The sequence below is a fragment of the Apostichopus japonicus genome, chromosome 1 (assembly GCF_037975245.1).
Source record: "Apostichopus japonicus isolate 1M-3 chromosome 1, ASM3797524v1, whole genome shotgun sequence".
Lineage (NCBI taxonomy): Eukaryota > Metazoa > Echinodermata > Holothuroidea > Aspidochirotida > Stichopodidae > Apostichopus > Apostichopus japonicus.
This window is the reverse complement of record NC_092561.1, coordinates 9,690,421-9,711,147: the sequence shown is the minus strand read 5'-3', so window position 1 is coordinate 9,711,147 and position 20,727 is coordinate 9,690,421. Positions and strand designations below refer to the sequence as shown.

Below are 20,727 nucleotides of genomic sequence, written 5' to 3'. Positions count from 1 at the left end.
AACGTTACCTCTAGTGGCTCTGTACAGTTTCCCTTGTAGTACTAGTGGTAGCAGAACGGCCTCTCTGCTCGTAAAAAGTGCGTGAACGAATCGTACAGCAATTGAAAGAAGAGCTGCACCGACCTTCGCATCTGTCTTTCGTGCATATCACTTAGTTTACTTCCAGGTATCTATTGCTACTAAATTCATTAACGTGGCCTAGCCAGTAAGGCATAACTTGGCCTAAACGTAGGCTAGGCCTAACTTATTATTATTGCTAGTTCTACAAGTCATTCTATAGGCTAGCCTAAAGATAAATAAGACCTGCATGTTTGTATTGTACCAGTTACGTGAAATTCGCCCAGCCGCCAGCCTACGAGCGAAATAACATAACAAGTACTGACCTAGCCTAGGCTACTTAACTGTAGTGTTAAGCTAGGCTAACACCACAAAAGCAGTGCCACTGGGACACTATAAATTATCAACATACAGATATAGGTTAACCCAGGGCCATAACCAAACATACATGCAGTCGGCTTCAGTTATTCTCCGCACACGGTACTTTCCGCTGCCAAACTTCTTGTGCGGAAAACAACTTTTCTTCCACATAAATGTCTTTCTACAGTTTTAAGTTTCACTAGCTACCAAATCCAGGATGATGAAAATAACATGGGAAAGTATCATAGACACAGTGAATGTCAAAAAAGAAGGCCTGCGTAATCATGGAATTAGTAAAGTTAAGGCCTGCGTAATCATGGAATTAGTAAAGTTTCACAACAGATTACAGTATCAGATAAGTGACATTGCATAAACACCAATCATTAGATGCTAGTGTAACTACTGGACATATGTTATAACACATTCTGTGATATACATAAGACCATTATGTTTCACATACATTGTTTCATACTGGGCACTGTATCCCCTACTGTCGGTTACAGTACCAGTGCAGTGACATTGCATAAACAACAGTCACTACTGTAGCTGCTAGTGAAACTACTGCAGTTTGAGTATTAGACACTCTGTACCCCACCCTCCACTGCATTAGTACTTAGTATCTATGGTTGTATTGAAAATTGTATCTTGGGAGCGCTTATTGATCTTTGCTCTCCATTTCACATGTCTTATGTGGCATTTAATATAAATTGATTAGTTTTCTATTGTGAGCCTACTATGTACACACAGCTGTAACTAGGTGTTAATATATTTGGTATGTATCCAGTTTAGATCAAATAAAAAATGAATGAGCTTGTGACAAAACTTCTGCAAACATTGACATTTTAACTAAAAAATACCCCCTGTCAGAGAATGCTTTTAAAACAAAATTTCAGACAGTTACCTGACCATGCATGTAAAGGTACTCAGACCTTGAAATTTAGAACATGTAGGCTAAATGCTATCGGAATTTGTCTTTTTTGTTTGTAGAATAAAAAGACACAATTAACGTGTTCTGCCTGTGGGCAATAAAAACATGATAAGAAGGATAGCAATCATAATTACAGAAACCACTTGAGGTCCACATTCACCATATAACTAAGGAAAATGCACATGTATGGGTACTTGATTATAGCCAGTAGAGTTTTATAAGCACTCGCAATTTGTAGCATGATGTAAATTGCCGCAAAAGTTCTCAAAGGAATTTGTGTGGAAAGTCATAATTTTGGCCAGATTATTCACATGATTATTCACAGACATCCATGGAGGAATTTTCAATTCAATAGTTTAAAGGCATTGAAGAATCCCCCAAACTGTGTGGCCATCTGAAAAAGCTAACTTTCAGTTGCTTGCAAGTGAAGTTTTCTGCTTGTCGCTATGAAACGTGATATCTTGTTATCTTTAGCTGGACCTGAGATGTCCATCACTGTATCGTTTGTACACTGTGCTGTGGGTATTGACTGCAGAGCTTATGTACTAACTGTACACTAGTGTCTAATTTACCCAAGTTAGCAAGCTGTGTGCGTGTTTTCTGGGATCGATGGTGGTGTCTAACACTTCTGTTACACCTCATTCGAAACTAGGTCAGATTACCAGCATTAGACGTTTCCTTTTGCGCGAGTCTTCACACCCTTTAAAAAGTTCTTTTGAGGGTGCATGGCAGTGTTAAAAATGCCTTTGGAAGTCTGAATGGCCATAATTTGACTCTCTAGCATATTTTGGGGGCAATACGATCAATACTTGTACTTTCCGGGAATAATATAGTGTTCAAATTTTTTGTGCAGCAGTTTAGAAGTTTTTTCAGTTTTCAGAAGGCTCTGAACCTGTCGAAAGTACTTAGCTAATAAAATGCTCTGGATCCTATGTGAAACAAAGTACAGCTATATATGGTACACCTTTGGAATTCATATAGCAATTTTGACCATTTTGAGATACTGGATAAATTATTCCTAGTCAGAGAGCTGAACATGTAACTTGTTTGAATTATAAGACTGCGAGGAAAAATTTATCGAGTTCCACGTTGCACAAATTTATGCAAGATCTAGATCTATACAAAATGGGCAAAATTGCAGACTCAGATTTGTGAAAAGATGTATCTCGATCTATACTCAACTAATATTTTCAATGTTTTATGAGAAATCAAAATTCATAAACTTAAAAATTCAAATTGCTGTGCAAAGTATGAACATTAAATTATTTCCATGGACTGAGTTAATAGCCTCCTCATTTTGGAATTCATCAAATGGTAGCAGCTTTGGGATACTTAAGTATGTATGTAGAGAACACTGAGGGCAATTCCATGGTATCGGAAAGACATTAGGACTAATTTTCTGACATTAAACAAGTATATCATGTATATCCCCATTAACTACAACAAATAATTGTCATCATTGACTAGCTATAACTATGTACTTCAATTTCCACATTTTTTTTTTACACAAACCCTTCCCATTTTGGAAATATGAATGTTAATTAGCACTTAGCAGTGATGAATAGTTTTTATTACCAATCATCCAATTTTCTGTATCAACTCCTGAATTTTCATTACAGTACCCATCTATTTTCATTTCAAAATGCATGAAAATTGCATTTCTGAACCTGATTCTGGAAAATATGGACTCTTAGCTTTCATTTGACACCAAATTTACTATTGTCACACACTTTTAATTGTTTGGGTATCATGTCCACTTTCTCATGGAATTGCCCCTGAGGTATTTACAGGTACTTTAAAGTACTGATATATAGAAGGATATTCCAGACTACATTTTAATCTTCTTGAATTGACCCAGACAAACTTCCTGCGTTTCGTACAGTATAATGTTGGGGTAGGTCCTGACGAGGAAGCTATCGATGATATGATCATTCAGATAACAGGTTGGCTGAGATTAATTACTTAAAGTTTACAGTTAACGAGACAGATGTTTCCTTTATCCCAAATTTCAAAGTTTAAGGCACTTGACGTTCTTGTATTATCAAGACTTGCCGGACCTGTGACCCTCGATCCTAGCCTTTGTACTGTATGTGATAGGAAATGCTTGTTTTAGATTTGTAATTAACCTTGTCTTTTCTGGAATCTGTTGAAATTGTGCTCGGTACTATATATGTGAGAAGTGAAAAACTGTTACAGTATATTGATCAAAGTCAAGAGATTATGAAACAGTACATGTGTATGATGCCGGTAAAACATCAGTGTCTTAGTATGTATGTATGCGTGTATGTATGCGTGTATGTATGTATGTAGATCCTCCTGCAAGCAGGACTCGCAAAGAAGCCTCATTGGCTTATCAAAGCCGCAAGCTGACCGAAGTCAGTCTCTTACATTCTTATTTAATGTATGATATATGTTCTTCTGTGTATGATATGATAACGTGTGATATCTATTCTTCTAAAGTATGATATCTGTTCTCTTCACCGGGCCAAATTTGAAGAAAATTGACATTTAGACATTTTGTGTTAATTAATTTAGATACTGTACGTTACGGTAGAGCAACGATTAATCAGTGACAGACATTTGAGTCGTCAACTGTATTTGGTAACTTGAACTTCAAAGGAATCACTTAAACCTCTTGATTTTTCAGTTTGAAATATCGTTCTCTTAGGCATCGTGAATATTCATGATGAGCACTGACAAGAAACCTCGACAAGGAAAGGTCATCTTGGTGACTGGCAGCTCAGGGTTGGTGGGCAAAGCCATCCAGAAGGTTGCTGAAGAGGACCCGAGACCAGATGAAAGATTTGTCTTTATTTCATCTAAAGATGCTGACTTGACGTAAGTAGAACGACCCTAGTAGAGGTCAAATGCTCTTTTGTTCTTGTTGTTGTTGTCGGGATACCGTAGGTTTGCGTGATGCCAATATCTATCTTCACCCACATCCTTCCTCCACATAAGGAATTAAATGTATTGACTGAAAATTGCAAAAGAACTGGTTCTGTTTAGTAAATATTAAGAACACTCCATTAGAACCATCAGTTTCCCTCCCCTATTCCACTTACCCCCATCCCCATCCCTGCTCCTAAACAAACACACACTGTTGTCCTCAAGAAAGTCCCACAGACAGCATATTTTGATTTAATTAGGCAATCTATTAGAAGAAGTCCAGCCAGAAGCACCCACTTACTTGAGGGTCATTCCATATCAAATCACCAAATTTTGGAGTATGTTGTACAGTAGTTCAACATCTTTTAAAAATTCCCAAATTTATTGCATGATTGGAACACCATGACATAAGCATATTCTGAAATTTCAGTTGCATTGCTTCACAATTGGCCGATAAATTTATCACACTTTGAAATTCCACAATTTGTCGCCATCATAGCATTTTCATGATTTTTGAGGTCTCATTTCTGAAATTTTCAGAATATGCTTATTACATGGTGTTTCAATCATACAAAGAAAAAAAGAGAATTTTGGAGAAGGTGAGGCAACAGCCATTCATGATTTGACACGGAATGACCCTTCTACTAAATTGGAGAGAATCTGTTTTAATATATTTTGCTCAAAATTGGTTATTTCTACATTTCTTGGGGTTAGATCTGCTGCAGAAACAGCTGCACTTTTTGAGAAGCACCATCCAACTCATGTCATCCATCTGGCAGCCATGGTGGGAGGCCTCTTCCGTAACCTGAAGTACAACTTGGACTTTTGGGTAAGTTTCTCTAAAGCTCTAAGACACTTTGCTAAAAGTCACCTGTATATATCACTCATGTTCAAAGTGTAACATGTGTAAACATGCAGTGCTGTGGAGTCCTCAGGTATTAGATTCTAAAGAAGTTGCTGCTAATTACTTCATCATCATCGAAGTCACAATTGCACTTTTGCATTTCTGGTTAGTAAAGACTTACATCTCCCTTTTGGAAAGTTACATACAAATGCTTTTCCTGTATTCAATACTGGAAATTGCTTATTTACCTACCATTGTAATTACCTAAAATTACATCCATTACAAAAGTCATTGTAAAAACTGTTACACTTTTTTGTCATACGATACTTAGACTCCATGTTACTTTTAATATACCTCAGAGAAACAACAGCCTGATGAACGACAACGTACTTCACAACGCACACCTCCACGACGTGGAGAAGGTCGTCTCATGTTTATCCACCTGCATCTTTCCGGACAAGACGACCTATCCGATAGATGAAACCATGATCCACAACGGACCGCCTCACGACTCTAACTTTGGATACGCATATGCAAAGCGAATGATTGACGTGCAGAACAAGCAAGTATAATCCCTTATATTATATACCATGGCTGATCTCTGACTGGGTACATGGATGGAACAAAACATGATAGTCTTTATCACTGGAGAGGTATCCTCATGTTAAAATGTTATTTGTAAAATAAAGTGTAAAAATGTTTCGTGATATCCATTGTCCTTAGACTCCTTACTAAGATACTTAAATTAATAGTTGCAAGTAGCCTTTTACCAACTTATTTGGGTTAATGTTTATTATTCAATACTTAAAAACAGCTTTCTGATCATTGTTTTGCTGCTATTCAATTGCGATATCAGAAACTTTTTCAGGTACAACCATCAATTTTTCAAATTTTGATCATAGGTCTTCATATTTTGTTTGTTTGAAGGAATGACAACCAAACAGAAAACAGCATCTTCAAAAATAGCTAGTTGCATTCTGTAACCAAAACATTGGTCATTCTCTCACTCCAGTAGCTAATGCTTTGTTTTCCTAATGCATGAACTGCCTATGCTCATTGCCCAGTAACAAGATTAAATGGCTTTTGAGGAAGCTTGTGTAAAAACGGTCGCTGGTATTGTTTAAAAATAAGATAATATCTATCTCATTAGGTCTACTTTTGTTTTATTGGGTTTATTATCATTTTCCTTTTTTAATCAGGGGATACTTTGTTCAGCACAAACGCCGTTACACCTCCGTCATTCCTACCAACGTCTTTGGCCCACACGACAATTTCAACCTTGAAGACGGACATGTTATTCCTGGTCTCATGAATAAAGTTTACAATGCTAAAAGTAAGGAGTTGATTATTTTTCTCACATTGAGATAGCATGCATTCAATTAATTTTGTTTTTAGCACATCTTGATGATATTATGATAATCCATTTGTGTTGTAATATTTAAACGACCTCGAAATAAAGTCGTATCTAGATATGACAAATCAACCCATGACCATTTGATAAATATTTAACTTACTGTACCTTGTTATGTATCAATCTTCGCTACATATTAAATGCAAGCTGAATGGGGTAAGTCTCTCCAACAGAGCTCGCTGTCAATTCGGAGCTATCAAGGTCCACAAAACTTGACAAGTTGCTTTCTCTAACTGCAGATTATTTAAGTACCTCGAATCGATCACTAGTAGAACAAACAATTTTGTATTTAACTAATGAAAAAGAGATATTTTTGATACATATTTTTGAAGTTTCATGTCAAACTTATTGCTTTAAGCACCTTCCTGTATCTTGTATTTTTCAAACCACTTAACACTATTTCGTTGTCCAAACTGGAACCTTGAACTGGTCAATCAACCAGCGTGTGGGTCTTTATGCAAGTTCATCCAGCATTTTCGTAGGCTTGTTAGTGCTTTCACAAGATAGTGTTTCATTGATTCTGGGATCTGCAAACAGTACTGATTACTCTTATCATAACCTATATGACATGGAAATCGCTGGAGAATCACATTTCAAGTATTTAATTCACTCCACACTGTATCATCACAATAGCTCTTCTCACACTCTCACAGTAACTCGTAATTAGAGCACTTGGTAACCGTTTTAGTGCAATCCTCTCTCGGTTTTCTTTCCCAGGTTATGGCCACTCTTATCATTCTACCACCTAAAATGTCTACAGTTTTTTTTTTCAAGTCTAATAACAATTGGGTCCACCTGTTACAGTAGCTTGCTTCAAATATTCTCTCACAAGTAAAATGAAAAGATTCTATGATTATACGTTGTTTTTATTTTCTTCTTGGATCTTTGAATAGAGGATAGTACTCCGTTTACAATCTGGGGAACAGGAGCGCCCCTTCGTCAGTTCATCTATTCTATAGACCTGGCCCGCCTCTTCCTGTGGGTGCTGAGGGAGTACGATGAAGTGGACCCCATCATCTTATCGGTCGGAGAAGAGGATGAAGTCTCTATCAAAGAGGTTGCTGAGAATATCATCAAAGCCTTCAACTTTACTGGAGAGGTCATTGTATCCTTGTAGACATTGGCTGTTGTTTCTTCCGTTCAGGATAACTTTTTAGATTTTGTGGAAAAGAGTACTTTTTAGTAAAATCTGTTGCAAATTCATGGCTTGAAAGCAAGTTATGTAGATGAAAAAGGTGCTGGTTTTAGGTGAAGATGCGAATATGTTCACAGATGCTGGTAGGATGAAGAGTAAGCAAAAGAAAACCAATCCACATTGAAAAACTAGGACTGATCACAGAGCACTATATCCAGGTGCAGCATCAACTATTGTGCCACTTATTAATTCAGTTGCTATGGCTTTCAATGGGTCTGCATATTTCAGTCAGTTTATTAGTCAATACAGTGGCCATGGTTCCATGTTGCTCTACCTATGTTCTAGTCATTTTACTTAGTAACCAAGCTACCAAAGCTTTATATATATGTCTGTGTATTACAGTAGGGTTAGTATGAAGTTAAGTATATACAGTATTTATCACACATTTCTATTGAGCTAATTCATTGTAGTCGCCACAGTGTTTGCCAATCAGGAAGATCGTGATTAGTATTGTGTAGCAATATACAGTTACATTGCAAATACGCACAGAGATGTGATCAGGAATATTTAAGTGCAGGTTGGTTTATGCGGTAGTGTGATCCACATCATGGGGAGGGGTCTCAGGGGGTGCAGGTTCCCCTCCCCTCTTATGCTTAGATGGCAAATGGCGCTATCCTTTTCCTATTTCTGGCACTAACTTCTGTGCCAAGTATTCACCCATATTTTGGTAATGGTAATATCTGTGAAATTAATCATTAAACAAACGGAAATGTTTAAAATACTGCTTGTGCTGGGACGCTGCCCGGCGTTGAGCACATCCCTGTATGCTGGGATCATAGTTTGCACCAAATGTAGCAGGGGTATATGGAATATTTACGAATACCATTCATGCCATCTGTATGAGGCATGCTTGAATTATGTTCTACTGATGAAAGGCTAATGCGTGGAAAGCATTGTTGATCATTTGCATGTGTTTGTGTACATGCTACTTGCTCAATATCATGTAGTTCATACTATTAACAGCGTCTATGCCAAAGTAGGCTTTGAATTGCGTACGCGTGATCTTGAGACAACTCCTGAAAGCATGTTACGACACTATAAGTAGTATTTCTGACTGACTTTCCAGTTGGTCCTGATTTTAATCATATTTCATATAATTTTCCTTAACTTGTTGGTCTCTAGTACGACACTAGCAAGTCAGATGGCCAATTCAAGAAAACAGCAAGTAATGCCAAACTCAGGAAGTACCTCCCAGATTTCAAGTTCACCCCACTGGAAACAGGTAAAAGTATATAGTTTCTTGCAAACGTGTTGCATATTCCTCTGCATGGGTTTAGAAGTTGATTCTAAAATGACTTATGACCACAGACAGTGAAGGAGTGGAGGAGGTAATGGAGAGGGGGTTGATAGGGAGAGGGGGAGGGTAAGGAGAGGGAGGGTAAGGAGAGGGGAAGGGGAGTGTAGGGAGAGGGGAGGGTAGGGAGAGGGGTAGGATAGGTGGAGGGTAGGGAGAAAGGGAGGGTAGGGAGATGGGGAGGGTAGGGAGATGGGTAGGGTAGGGAGATTGTGAGGGATAGGGAGAGGGTAGTGAGAGGGAGGAGGGACTAGGGAGAGGATAGGTGATTGTTAATGGATTTGTGTGTTAGATATTAGTCAAGGTATTCAAAATCATATCTAGACTCTGCAACCTCTACCCCTCCTCCTCCTCCTCCTCCTCCTCCTCCTCCTCCTCACAGACACCTTCATCCTATTACTATTCATTAGTTAATGTACTAAACATCTCAAATAGCTGCTATCTTTATTTACCTTTTTCCCTCTTTTTTTTCTTTTTCTCCAATTCCAGCTGTCAAAGAAACGGTGGACTGGTTCACAGAGAATTACGAGACCGCAAGGAAGTAACGTTGTAGTAAGACTCTGTCAAAGTCAGTTGAAAAGGTCCTTATAGATTAAAAATAGTATTTATATGTACCCTCTTTTTACGTTCAAGGTCAACCTGATATTTTCTACATTTTTGATATATTATTATATTTAATGGTAAAACCCTTTTTTAGTTTTTGTATTTTAGTGTTCATTTCTTTCATTGTTTTTTCTTGTAAAGTCTATTAGAATATTTTCCTCAACACATCATCGTAATTTGCATATTTTTGAATCACAAATGCAATCAAGGTCAAGATATTTAATGAAAAATAATGTATAAAATATTCAATTATAAAATCATATTTCATGGAATTACTTGTGACTGTGTAATCCCATTTAAAATCAGCTTTATTTAGTTTGTGTGTTTCATACAAGTGTTTTAACTACAAAAATAAAAATTGTTAGTACTGCTGAAAAGCAATCTGGTGTATTTCAATGTAATGTTTTGTGCCACACAAATACATAGTGAGGCACAAAAACTCCATAATAATTTCTAGACTTAGAGCAGCATTTTGCGTCCTTTTCTATGGTTTTTCTCAACCTCAATGATTCCACGATGCCATAACGACATACATAACTAGCTTATCTATTCAAATCTGACTTCAAATGGTGGCATTTAAGTCGAAAAATTGACAACTTTCAACTTTGTTTTTCTCGAAGATATTTTCCGTTGGGATCCAAATAAACCTCGCCCATAATATGAATATTTAAAGCTACGATCGTCATTGACCAATACGTAATACAACACCATGCTTGATTTGTGTATATTGTCTATAGCAGTTGTACCAAGGAGCTGTTTAGAGTTACCAAGTTACCAACTCAATGTTTTGAATCTATTTTTAGCAATGGCTCATAACTAAACCTGCATCTCTGATTGGTTGAATTCAAACTAGTGGGTTGGGGGAACTGTATGCTATTAATATTAAATGTGTAATTTGTCGGAGGACACTTTTCTCATTATCTGCAAATGTCCTTAATTACTCGCCAATTAACGCTTTTTGGCAGGGAAAAAAACCTGGCTAATATCTTAGTTTGCTGTTTTGTGATTGATATATGTAAAAAACTTGATAGTCTTGTCAAAAAAGTGGAAAACTGCAACAAAATGCAAAATGCTGCTTTAAGCACCATACGTATAAACTTGCACACATTTCGATCTCTCGATCCAGGACCTTTAAAATATGGCCTTTTACAGATTTTATATTTTGGGTATTTGGACTGTTCCAATACAGTCAAGTCCTGTATGCTGAAACTTACGTGGAAAGCCAATATTGCAGTACTTCAGTGAAGATTAATGTGTAAGTTAATAAAATATTATTATGAATCAAAGCAGACAGTGGGGTTACTGGGGAGGTGAGGAGGAAATAAGGAAGGTGTTATCTTGTAATTGAAAAACAACAAACATCTGTCAGTAAACATGGAGCCACAACCTTGTACTAACTATTACTATCCTGCATATTGTTTAATCTAGGTAAGTGTAGCACCATCGCTTTAACCGTTCCTCTTTTGCCATGGTAGTAAAAAGTTGAGAACCCTAGTTATACCTTGTACATAGCAGGTTGAACAATGCTAACCATGTGGTTTAGTCCCCACTCCCCCCCCCCCCATGCCCTCTGCCCACATGCACACCCATAATCCAGAATGCCTTTAATTACTTTAAATGCCTATAATTACTCTCAATCGAGATTGTAAATTACTATATCATTTACACCGCCATAAACTAACTTTAAACATTGCACAGCAAATAAGCCACAATTAATGCAAGACTGTTCGATGCAACTCAAAGTCGTGAACACACCATTCTCTTGCAATGGCCCTCTGCACACACTGAATCACTAGTCAATGCACATGTGGAGTTATTCTTTATTGAGCTCAGATCTGTTTCCCCTTGATTGGTTACATATGTTAGAACAGCAGGGTTAGTCATGCACTGACACTCACTGCTGACTGCCAGTCTGTATGATGTATGCTTACATCTGCTGTTTTCCTGAATTTAATGCAAAAAGTGGCAAAATCTTGTCATGATTCGACACAAAACAATGTTCGAGTCGGGTCATGATCAATCAGGCAATATTCAGGCCACTTAAAACATTTTCTACCTTTGACATGAATCTCTGTGCTAATATTTCATTTGTTCTTTCTCATTTGTGACATTTAATTTGTATTAACACATTTTGCAATGATTAGTCTGTCAACTTATTTTAAGTATTTCTTTATATCGGTGAAACTTGTATAGTTTTGTCACTTCACAAGAATTTTGCAGTTGAAATTCTGTCGGCTTGTCTTGTCGTCTTTGAATTTCGTTTCCGAAATTAATCAACTTAACTTTCAACCCTTTTTCGTACAGCAAACAACTTCATATATTTTCAACTTAATTCATTGGTATTGTGAAGATGTGTACTGCTCAACTTTTCGCATTATGCCAAGTTGCCAACGCTGTTTTTTTTCTCCGTGGCAAGTGAAAAGCAGGTCTCTTTTTTTTTCTGTGGAAACTGGGCTGGGAAGGATTTAAATGGTACCAGGTTTAATCGTCAATGGATGATATCACACAGCTGTCACCAAAATCTTGTTTCCAGATCAATAATTTGCCCTGCGTTTTTAACTTTTCCATCTCGAGATTATAGCCGTTGCCATGGGCGATGATGGTGAAGCAGCCATCCGTGTTGTCCCATCAGGGACAGTGATTTTGTACTGGTAGACAAAGTTGTTTGCTGTTTTGGCAGCTAGCGAAATCACTCGATGGCTAGTAGGAATTCTTAACTTTCGATGCATTTAAAATTTGATCAACTTGGACGAGCAATGGCTACTTGATATTCGGATTGGTATTAAAACGTAGTAATATTGATACTTCTCTATCGGACCGTGTTTCTGCAATAACAGAATTGGTTACCTAATAGCTGTGTTTCATTAGTATAACCTCATTAGTACCTCTAATTAAGTCCATCTCCATAAGTGCTGAAATGTCTGGTCCTGATGAGACTCCTGACCCTAGAGGTGGTGGAAGGGGGCCCAAACTTACCCTTTGCAAACTAATGTATCTTCAGTGCATTCTGTATAAAATAATTAAGTATATGAAGTTTTATCTCAAAGGGAAACTTTTTAATTACATTGTTTTTTTCAGTTTTCAACAACATGGATGCTTGTTCATTAAAAACCATTTTTTTCAATAAGAGGGCACACTTTGAATAGCAAAAGAACACTTTTTTTCACAAAAACATTGTGGGGACATTCCCTATGTGCCCCTAGCCCTCGGATCCCAGTGACGTGCACAGGATTGGGGAGGAGTGGAATCTTACATTTATTGAACATTGTCAAAAAACACTCATCAAAAAAGTACCAGCCAGTGATAATTGTTTATTTATATTTCTTTTTAAATTTACGACTTGCTGTACATATCACAACTGCAAGCAAAATTATTTCGGATTTATATACAATTTATTATACCAAAAATCTCATAAAGATTCATTCATTCAACACATTGCCTGTCATTCTAGTTGCTCGGGCATTAAAAGTATGCTAAAGGAAAATGATTGAGGTATCAAGTACTCATAACAGAAATTGTCATGTTAGCTATTTACCTGGTGTAGTTCAAAAGGATTTGTGTTATACATAAATAGAAGAATACTTTCACAATCATACAATTACAGACTCTCTGTGATAAGACTGCAATTATATAATTATAGACTCTCTGATGAGACTACGATTATATAATTACAGACTCTCTGATGAGACTGCAATCATACAATAACAGACTGATGAGACTGCAATCATACAATTACAGACTCTGTGATGAGACTGCAATCATACAAGTACAGACTGATGAGAATACAATCATACAATTACAAACTCTGTGATGAGACTGCAATCTTGTAATTACAAACTCTGTGATGAGACTGCAATCATACAATTACGGACTCTGTGATGAGACTGCAATCATACAATTACAGACTCTCTGTGATGAGACTGCAATCATACAATTACATACTGATGAGAATACAATCATACAATTACAAACTCTGTGATGAGACTGCAATGTTGTAATTACAAACTCTGTGATGAGACTGCAATCATACAATTACAGACTCTGTGATGAGACTGCAATCATACAATTACAGACTGTAATGAGACTGCAATCATACAATAACAGACTCTGTGATGAGACTGCAATCATACAATTACAGACTAATGAGACTGCAATCATACAATAACAGACTCCGTGATGAGACTGCAATCATAAAATTACAGACTCTCTGTGATGAGACTGCAATCATACAATTACAGACTCTCTCTGTGATGAGACTGCAATCACACAATTACAGACATCCATCTTGGATGAATTTCGGACAAAAAAAGGATCAATGGTTCCGGCTTTTTTGAAAGCTTGACAATAAGGTATAAAAAAGAAGGGAGAGCAATGTTAAAAAGATAGCAGTTTTGATGAAGAAAATACATTACCAATTCTGAGTGATATTTTTTTAATGACATAAAAGTTTTAAAAAAATCCAAAATTTCTATGCCAGACCTCTTTGTATGAATAATTCCTTCAAAACATATATGGTACACAAATTTGGTAATTTCAGAGAGACTGAATATATGCAATATTCTGAAAAACAACTAAGAAAATGCTGGTACCAATGAATGGTCACAAACAAAATATCTTGTTATAATGCCAACAGTTCATTGCCGCTCAATAGGAAAATTAAAAAGAAACAGCTATGGTTTGAAAAAAATATCCAAAAGGCCTTCAATGATGGAAGGTTAATTACAGAGTATGTCATTCACATAGATTTACTAAATGTAGCATTTATTCATAGAATTTTGAATATTGCATAGAAGCCTTGTTGGTATACGACATGTAACCTACAATACGATGAACAATTTGTAGTTTATCAGACATAGAATCATCATATGTGTACTACGATGAAACATAATAACATATTACAACATGTATACAGCTCGACAAACATCTGTAGCATTGACAGAAGACAACTAGTCATGTAAATAAACAGCCATCTTCCACTAATCAACAGACCTCACAAATTTAAATGAACCAAAATTGCTCTTTTAAGTTCAAGTTCAAGATAACATAAATCAAGTTCATAGCCAAATTCAAATGTATCAAAATGTTTTTTTTAAGCCTAAAATCAAGTTTAATGTGACTGTAAACAGTTTCACAGCCACACTCACAATGAATCAGAGTTCAAAGTCAAGTTTAATGTGACTTGAACAGTACAAAGCAAAATTAAACTAGTGTTCCTTCAATGTGACCTTCAACACACTTTCAAAGCCATATTCAGCATGAATCAGAATTGCTTTGCTGTTCAAAGCCAGGTTTCATGTGACTCAACACTTCTCAAGTTCAAAGTCCAGTTTGAAGACTGAAGCTGCAATAAGAAGAGTTCTACACAACTTTAAAAGTACTCCTGTTGAACATAGTGTATACCTTTGCAGGCACACAAATCTTGCAAGCTGAAAGCCTTTCTGGATACTACTCTACACCCCCCACACAATAAAGTATATTACTTTCAGTAAGATGCTTCCTAGTATGACAGTCCGGAAACAATATGGGCGCGACCCGAAATGTGGCACTAAAGAATTTTGGGTGCGCTGAAGGGATTTCTCCCAGACATGAAATTTTAAACTTCATATTTTAAACTTTGGAGCTTACAGACATCAACATCAAGTCCATACTGTAGACTAGCTGTCATGTATTCTTGAGCATCGATTCTGAGGGTTAGGGGTATTGCGAGTTGTGACTCGGTCCTCTCCTCATGAGAAATGCTGGGTCATTTTTGCCTCAAAGTTTGAGGCTTCACTGTTTACTATATACTGTTACAATTCATAGATTTCAATACATCAGATTACCTCTCTCCTGACCTCACATGTATACTGTGCTGTACCATTTACACCAGGTATACACAATGTAGTTACCATGTTTGAAAGTCACATCAAGCAAACAATTTTTTCAATGCTCACTTAAACCCTACACCGTCTTAACCAAAACTTCATTGAACAAAGGACCCTTAATTTTGTATTCTGAAGCATTTGCAGCATGAATCATTTAACAACCCATTTACCAATATTATACAATAACCTTTGACAATCTCCACATAATCCTGCAAAACAATTTGGCATGCCAGGAACCACTTTACTCAAGACCTTCTACAGTTTGTGATAAATGTCATTTTGGCAGAAGCTGACTGAACCATCAACCGTATCACATATGTTCGGGATGAGGCTTTAAATTTCCGTTATGTAATATGGCGTAATTTAAGCATTGCAAATTTTACCATCTACCATCATTACACATAGACGGGTGAAGAATAGCAAACTTGTTTTTATCCTAAAAGCTGCCGCCGGTGGTTGCTTTATTCCAGGTCTGCAATGACCTCTATGCTACTCTCAGAGGCCTGCGACGATTCTTCCTCTCCGCTCTGACATACAATCTCCCAGAGCACGGCCGGTATTTCTGGAGTGTTCTTCAGCTGTAAGAAGATGCTTTCACCATTCCGCAAGATCTCTTCCACGTTTAGCTTCAACGAGAGCTCGTTTACGTACTGCGAAAACCGGTTGATGAAAAGAGTGACGAATTAGTAAGGAAGAGAGACTTAATCAATGACACAATTATATATATGCTATGCTGGTGTAGTACTATTAATAACAGACTCTGCAACTAATTAATAATAATTAATCATAAAGACTAATGACAAAGGTTGACCAAATATTTGGTAATATAACATCCAACTAAAATATTAAAAATAGGTTTGTCAGTATTATTTGTTCCATACAGGATGTCTGTTGAGAAAAATTAATATGTTTATGTAAACAGAGAATTAAAAAAAAAATATTCTAGCAATCTAGATTCTATTTCCATAACACTTTCAGTGCTTGAGGAATGACCCTTTAAAGTGATAATTCTGATGACAATGAAGTCAAATTTAAATTGAAGAGAAATATATTCCAAGCTTTTAGTCGAAAATCCCCTATCCATCCCTAACTTGAGATATGGGTAATTGAATATAGTACATAAACCTAGTTGACCGCCTAAACCTTCACAGAAATTTGGATCACAGTATGAGGTGTTTGTGATGTCTTCTGTGCAGTTTATGCTCTTCAAAAGATTTCTTTAGGCTATCGTAATCTTGTTGATTTACATTTGGAATGTTTGCTTAACTTGTAAAGTTTTCTGTATTTACAATTACATCAAAATGTATCTTTTTTTATTTTTGTAGAAATACTCTTTTCCTCTGTGGATAAATGATTATTACATATCCCAAAGAAATAGAAAGACATTTTTGGCTGAAGTGCCCTGATGACATCACCCATTCTGCTGTTGCCAGGTGCATTTACAAACTATCACAAAATTTGAAAAAATCCATATCTTTGCTAGAAGAAATGTTGTGCGAAGATGTAGTTTTCAATCAATCAATCAATCAGAAGACATTTATATAGCGCCAAAGTCAACAGAAATTGTTCAAAGGCGCTATTAGCCTTGGTCATTGGTAACTTGTCACACCTACACACCAAAGTGTGCGCAATTCAATCAATCTCTCCTGGGGCACCACAGTGCACCACAACCACGTGTCCCCCGGGGACTTCCCATAGGGTGCAGCCAGAAACCAGGGTACACAACTATATTTACAAGTTACCTCACAAGTCCCTATTTATACACCAGGGTGAAAAGAGGCAATGGAGATAAAGTGCCTTGCCAAGGACACAACGCAATGATCTGGCCAGGGCTCGAACCTGTAATCCTTAGATCACAAGTCCACTGCGTTGACGACTTGATCACAACGCTCTCTGTTTCACCTAAGTTTTCAACAGAAAATCCCTTTGTTCAACATCAGAGGTCCATTTACATCAGCACCTCAGAATCATCACAAATCAACCATTAATTGTGGAAAAATAGATGCTTACAATGCAATTCTGGCAAGTCTCTTTAAAGGGTGTGAAGACTCGCGCAAAAAAAACGTCTAATGCCGGTAATCTGACCTAGCTTCGAATGAGGTGTAACAGAAGTGTTAGACACCACCATCGATCCCAGAAAATACACAAACAGCTTGCTACCGTCGGTAATTAGACACTAGTGTACAGTCAGCACATACAACTGTGGTCAATACCCACAGCACAGTGTACAAACGTTACAGGGATGGACATCTCAGGTCCAGCTAAAGATAACAAGGTATCACATTTCATTACTGTCTGCATTTTGTAGCGACAAGCAGAAAACTTCACTTGCAAGCAACGGAAAGTTAACTTTTTCAGAGCGCTGCACGCGGTTTGGGGCGAGTCTTCAATGCCTTTAAAGCCACCATAGAAAGAAAGAAATCACAAGAAATAAGTTTTCACCTTCAAAATATCATTGAAGTCTAGATCTTGTTCTGTCATGGTCCGTTTCTGTCCGTCCAGGATCGCCAAGCACAACAAGAGATGAAAGTTCTGGCACGGAAGCCCTGTCCACATCACCTGTACAAGCAAAGCGAATAAAACATCTTTTAGATACAAACTCTGTTCAACAAGGATTGAAGGTACACAACTGAACCAGTGGTTGAATAATTCACTTAGTACTTGGTAGTTTCATTGACCAATGCATATCGATATGTGTAGTTATGGTCAGTGGTGTGAGTACCCTATACCAATGCATAAGTTTAGTAACACAGCATTTTCACTGCTTTCTACTTTCCCACTCAATCACACCTTTGTGGTTTGACATCACCTATGCTTCATTTTCTCAACACAACTGTACATAGCAAAGAGTGCAAGGTGGCAGAGGATTGTTAAAAGGATTCAAACATTGAGGAGCATCCCATCATATAGAATATGTGGTAGAGGATAGTCTGCTGACCCCCCCCTCCCCCCCCCCACACCATAGTCCAGATACCCCCAATCTTATCCTGTGTTTGGGTTATTTTGGGAGAGGGTTATAAATTTGTTAAACATATCTCTTTACCTCCCATAGTCTCATAATATCTTCAAATGTGAATTCCCTCTTGAAATGGATCAGCAGCCATCGGAAACAGAAGAACATGTTACTGCTCTCCTTGGATTCTGAAAGAATAAACATTATTGATGAAAATTACCTCTCCAAAAAATCACCCACATGGTTGCCTCTCAAAGCACACCCTCCTTGAAGTGACTTGAGTTGGTTTTACTTTTTATTTTTTCAAATGAAGCGCCTACCAATGTAAATTTCTCCTGTCAAACTTACAGACGCAAATGTCAAAATATTCTATTTTTATGCATTTAAACGGTACAATTGTTGTTCTATGGGTATGAGTGTCCTATTTACGATAATGTCAAGAAACCTTTCAATGTTTGTAACTACTCCATTTCAGTGAGAATTCTTTTTGCGATGACAAATATTTAGTGTCCAATTTCTTGTAACTTATAATAAAGACTAATTTTTTTGTACTATTACTAACCATTCATTGCAATTCTACTATTGTGTAAAAATTACCAGTTTTATTCAGACTTTCCATTCAAAGCAAGGAAAATAGTAGCAAAGAACAGAAATAGATTTTAAATTTTCAGGCGCAGGCCAGGGGGTCATCTATCTGATCTCTAAAAGTAAAATATAAATCCACTCAACTAGCATGGTAACGTCAGTTAGATCGCAGAATCTATGCCCCTACAGTGGCTACTCAAGGCCAGAAAATATATTTCTGTATTTGATATTTATTGTCGAACAAACCCCAACCTACCAGTAAACTTAACGAATCTCCTTGAAATCGTCAGCAAAACAGACGCAACTTATTCTGATTTTCATTAATAGCAACCAAAATCATAGCAACATGGCCATAAATTATAGCAGTTATGCTTACATGTAACCTCGCAAACTGTCCCAGTTTACGTTGCTATTTGTAGCATGTTTAGATTTGGAGGCACTGTGGACCATCTCCATACAGATGTTTGGAATTTACTTGCTCAAAATAATTCAATAGGTAACAACAACAAGATATCATTAATAGCATACACAAAGCATGTGTATTCATAGGAACATGTTATACAAATGAAGGTTGTTCTTGTTCATTTCAGTAAGGATTGGAGGAAAATGTCGTTGTCCTTCATTTGCATGGTGGCTGAAAAATAACATCAAATATCACGCAAAACATAACAAGAAGTTCACATTATAAAATGTATAATATTGTTGTAAGTTATTCCTCACAAGAAATTGCTTGTTTCTACCACAATGCAACTAAAAGGACCCCATGAAAAAAATGTTTGTGATAGGAATCATATAAGCAACGTTTGTGACATCACAGACAAAAGTAAATTGTGTGATAGTGCCCAGAATAGTGACGTTTGTGTCAGTACCCAGAAAAGTTAACGATTGCAAAACATTTCTACCCACTGGTACGACAGATGATCTCACATTATCCTTATTGCCCGTAGTCGAGTACTTCATGTTTAAGACTTAACTTTTTACAACTATATTATAAATATCTATATATAAAAAGTATAAAAATATAACACACATATAAGTATAGAAAAATACAAAAAGTACAAAAATATAATTCATATTTCTCAATTTCTTTTCAATCTCAAAATATTACTATACAGTCACTGACTACCAACATCACACTTCAAAATTCATAAATTGAGTTTCTATGCTTTAAAATACTCAACTAATCCATCCATAAATCCATAAAAGTTGTGCTTCCTTGCCCAGGTCAAGGCCTCATTAGTACAGTAGTGCTCAGTGATTACATTGACAAACTAGGATTGGCAACCACTGACAAACTAGGAATTGCAAATCCCGGCTGAATTCTTGTTAAGAAGGTACCATCAATTCTTCCCTTCTGTTAACGTAGCTTTACGATGGAAAGGAATCTTGAACGTTCTGTTGATGATTTCTTCTTTTAAAATCTTTGTCAATACCTCAGACAATTTTCAGACATTCCTAGGTTCATTATTATATTTTGTTACTTTTTCATATTATTTTAGTTTGTATACTTTCATTTTCTGCGCGGTGGTTTACTGCCAGGATCGTGAATTTAACACAGACTTGAACGGGTTCGTTCGCAAGTTAGTTCAACCCTTTTCTTTCAGAAACCCTCCAATAATGACTCAATGAAATATCTACCATGTAATTTGCTTTAACTTGGCAGAAACCCAAGTGTGGTTATCCACTTTCAAATTTGATGAACTTTTGTTCTTTTTTTTTTGCAGACTTGTTTATGACGACTTTGACT

At 36.8% G+C, this 20,727-nt stretch overlaps 2 protein-coding genes across 4 annotated transcripts in view; one reads left to right on the top strand and one right to left on the bottom strand.

The window, feature by feature from the left end:
- On the top strand, positions 1-14,024 carry LOC139966885 (GDP-L-fucose synthase-like). The gene is made up of 8 exons (XM_071970343.1): positions 1-166; positions 4,014-4,183; positions 4,946-5,060; positions 5,435-5,637; positions 6,275-6,408; positions 7,380-7,591; positions 8,804-8,903; positions 9,465-14,024. Exons 2-8 carry the CDS (start codon positions 4,029-4,031, stop codon positions 9,518-9,520), a joined length of 975 nt encoding a protein of 324 aa, XP_071826444.1. The 5' UTR covers positions 1-166; positions 4,014-4,028; the 3' UTR covers positions 9,521-14,024.
- The window catches only part of LOC139966861 (TBC1 domain family member 17-like), a 27,700-nt gene continuing 19,847 nt past the window's right edge, over positions 12,875-20,727 (bottom strand). For all 3 annotated transcript variants that reach the window (XM_071970308.1, XM_071970299.1, XM_071970318.1), the window contains 3 exons: positions 18,486-18,583; positions 17,885-18,001; positions 12,875-16,092 (listed from right to left, as the gene is read on the bottom strand). In XM_071970308.1, coding sequence (XP_071826409.1) covers positions 15,904-16,092; positions 17,885-18,001; positions 18,486-18,583 — 404 coding nt within the window. In that variant the 3' untranslated portion in view covers positions 12,875-15,903. The remainder of the gene's footprint in view (positions 16,093-17,884; positions 18,002-18,485; positions 18,584-20,727) is intronic.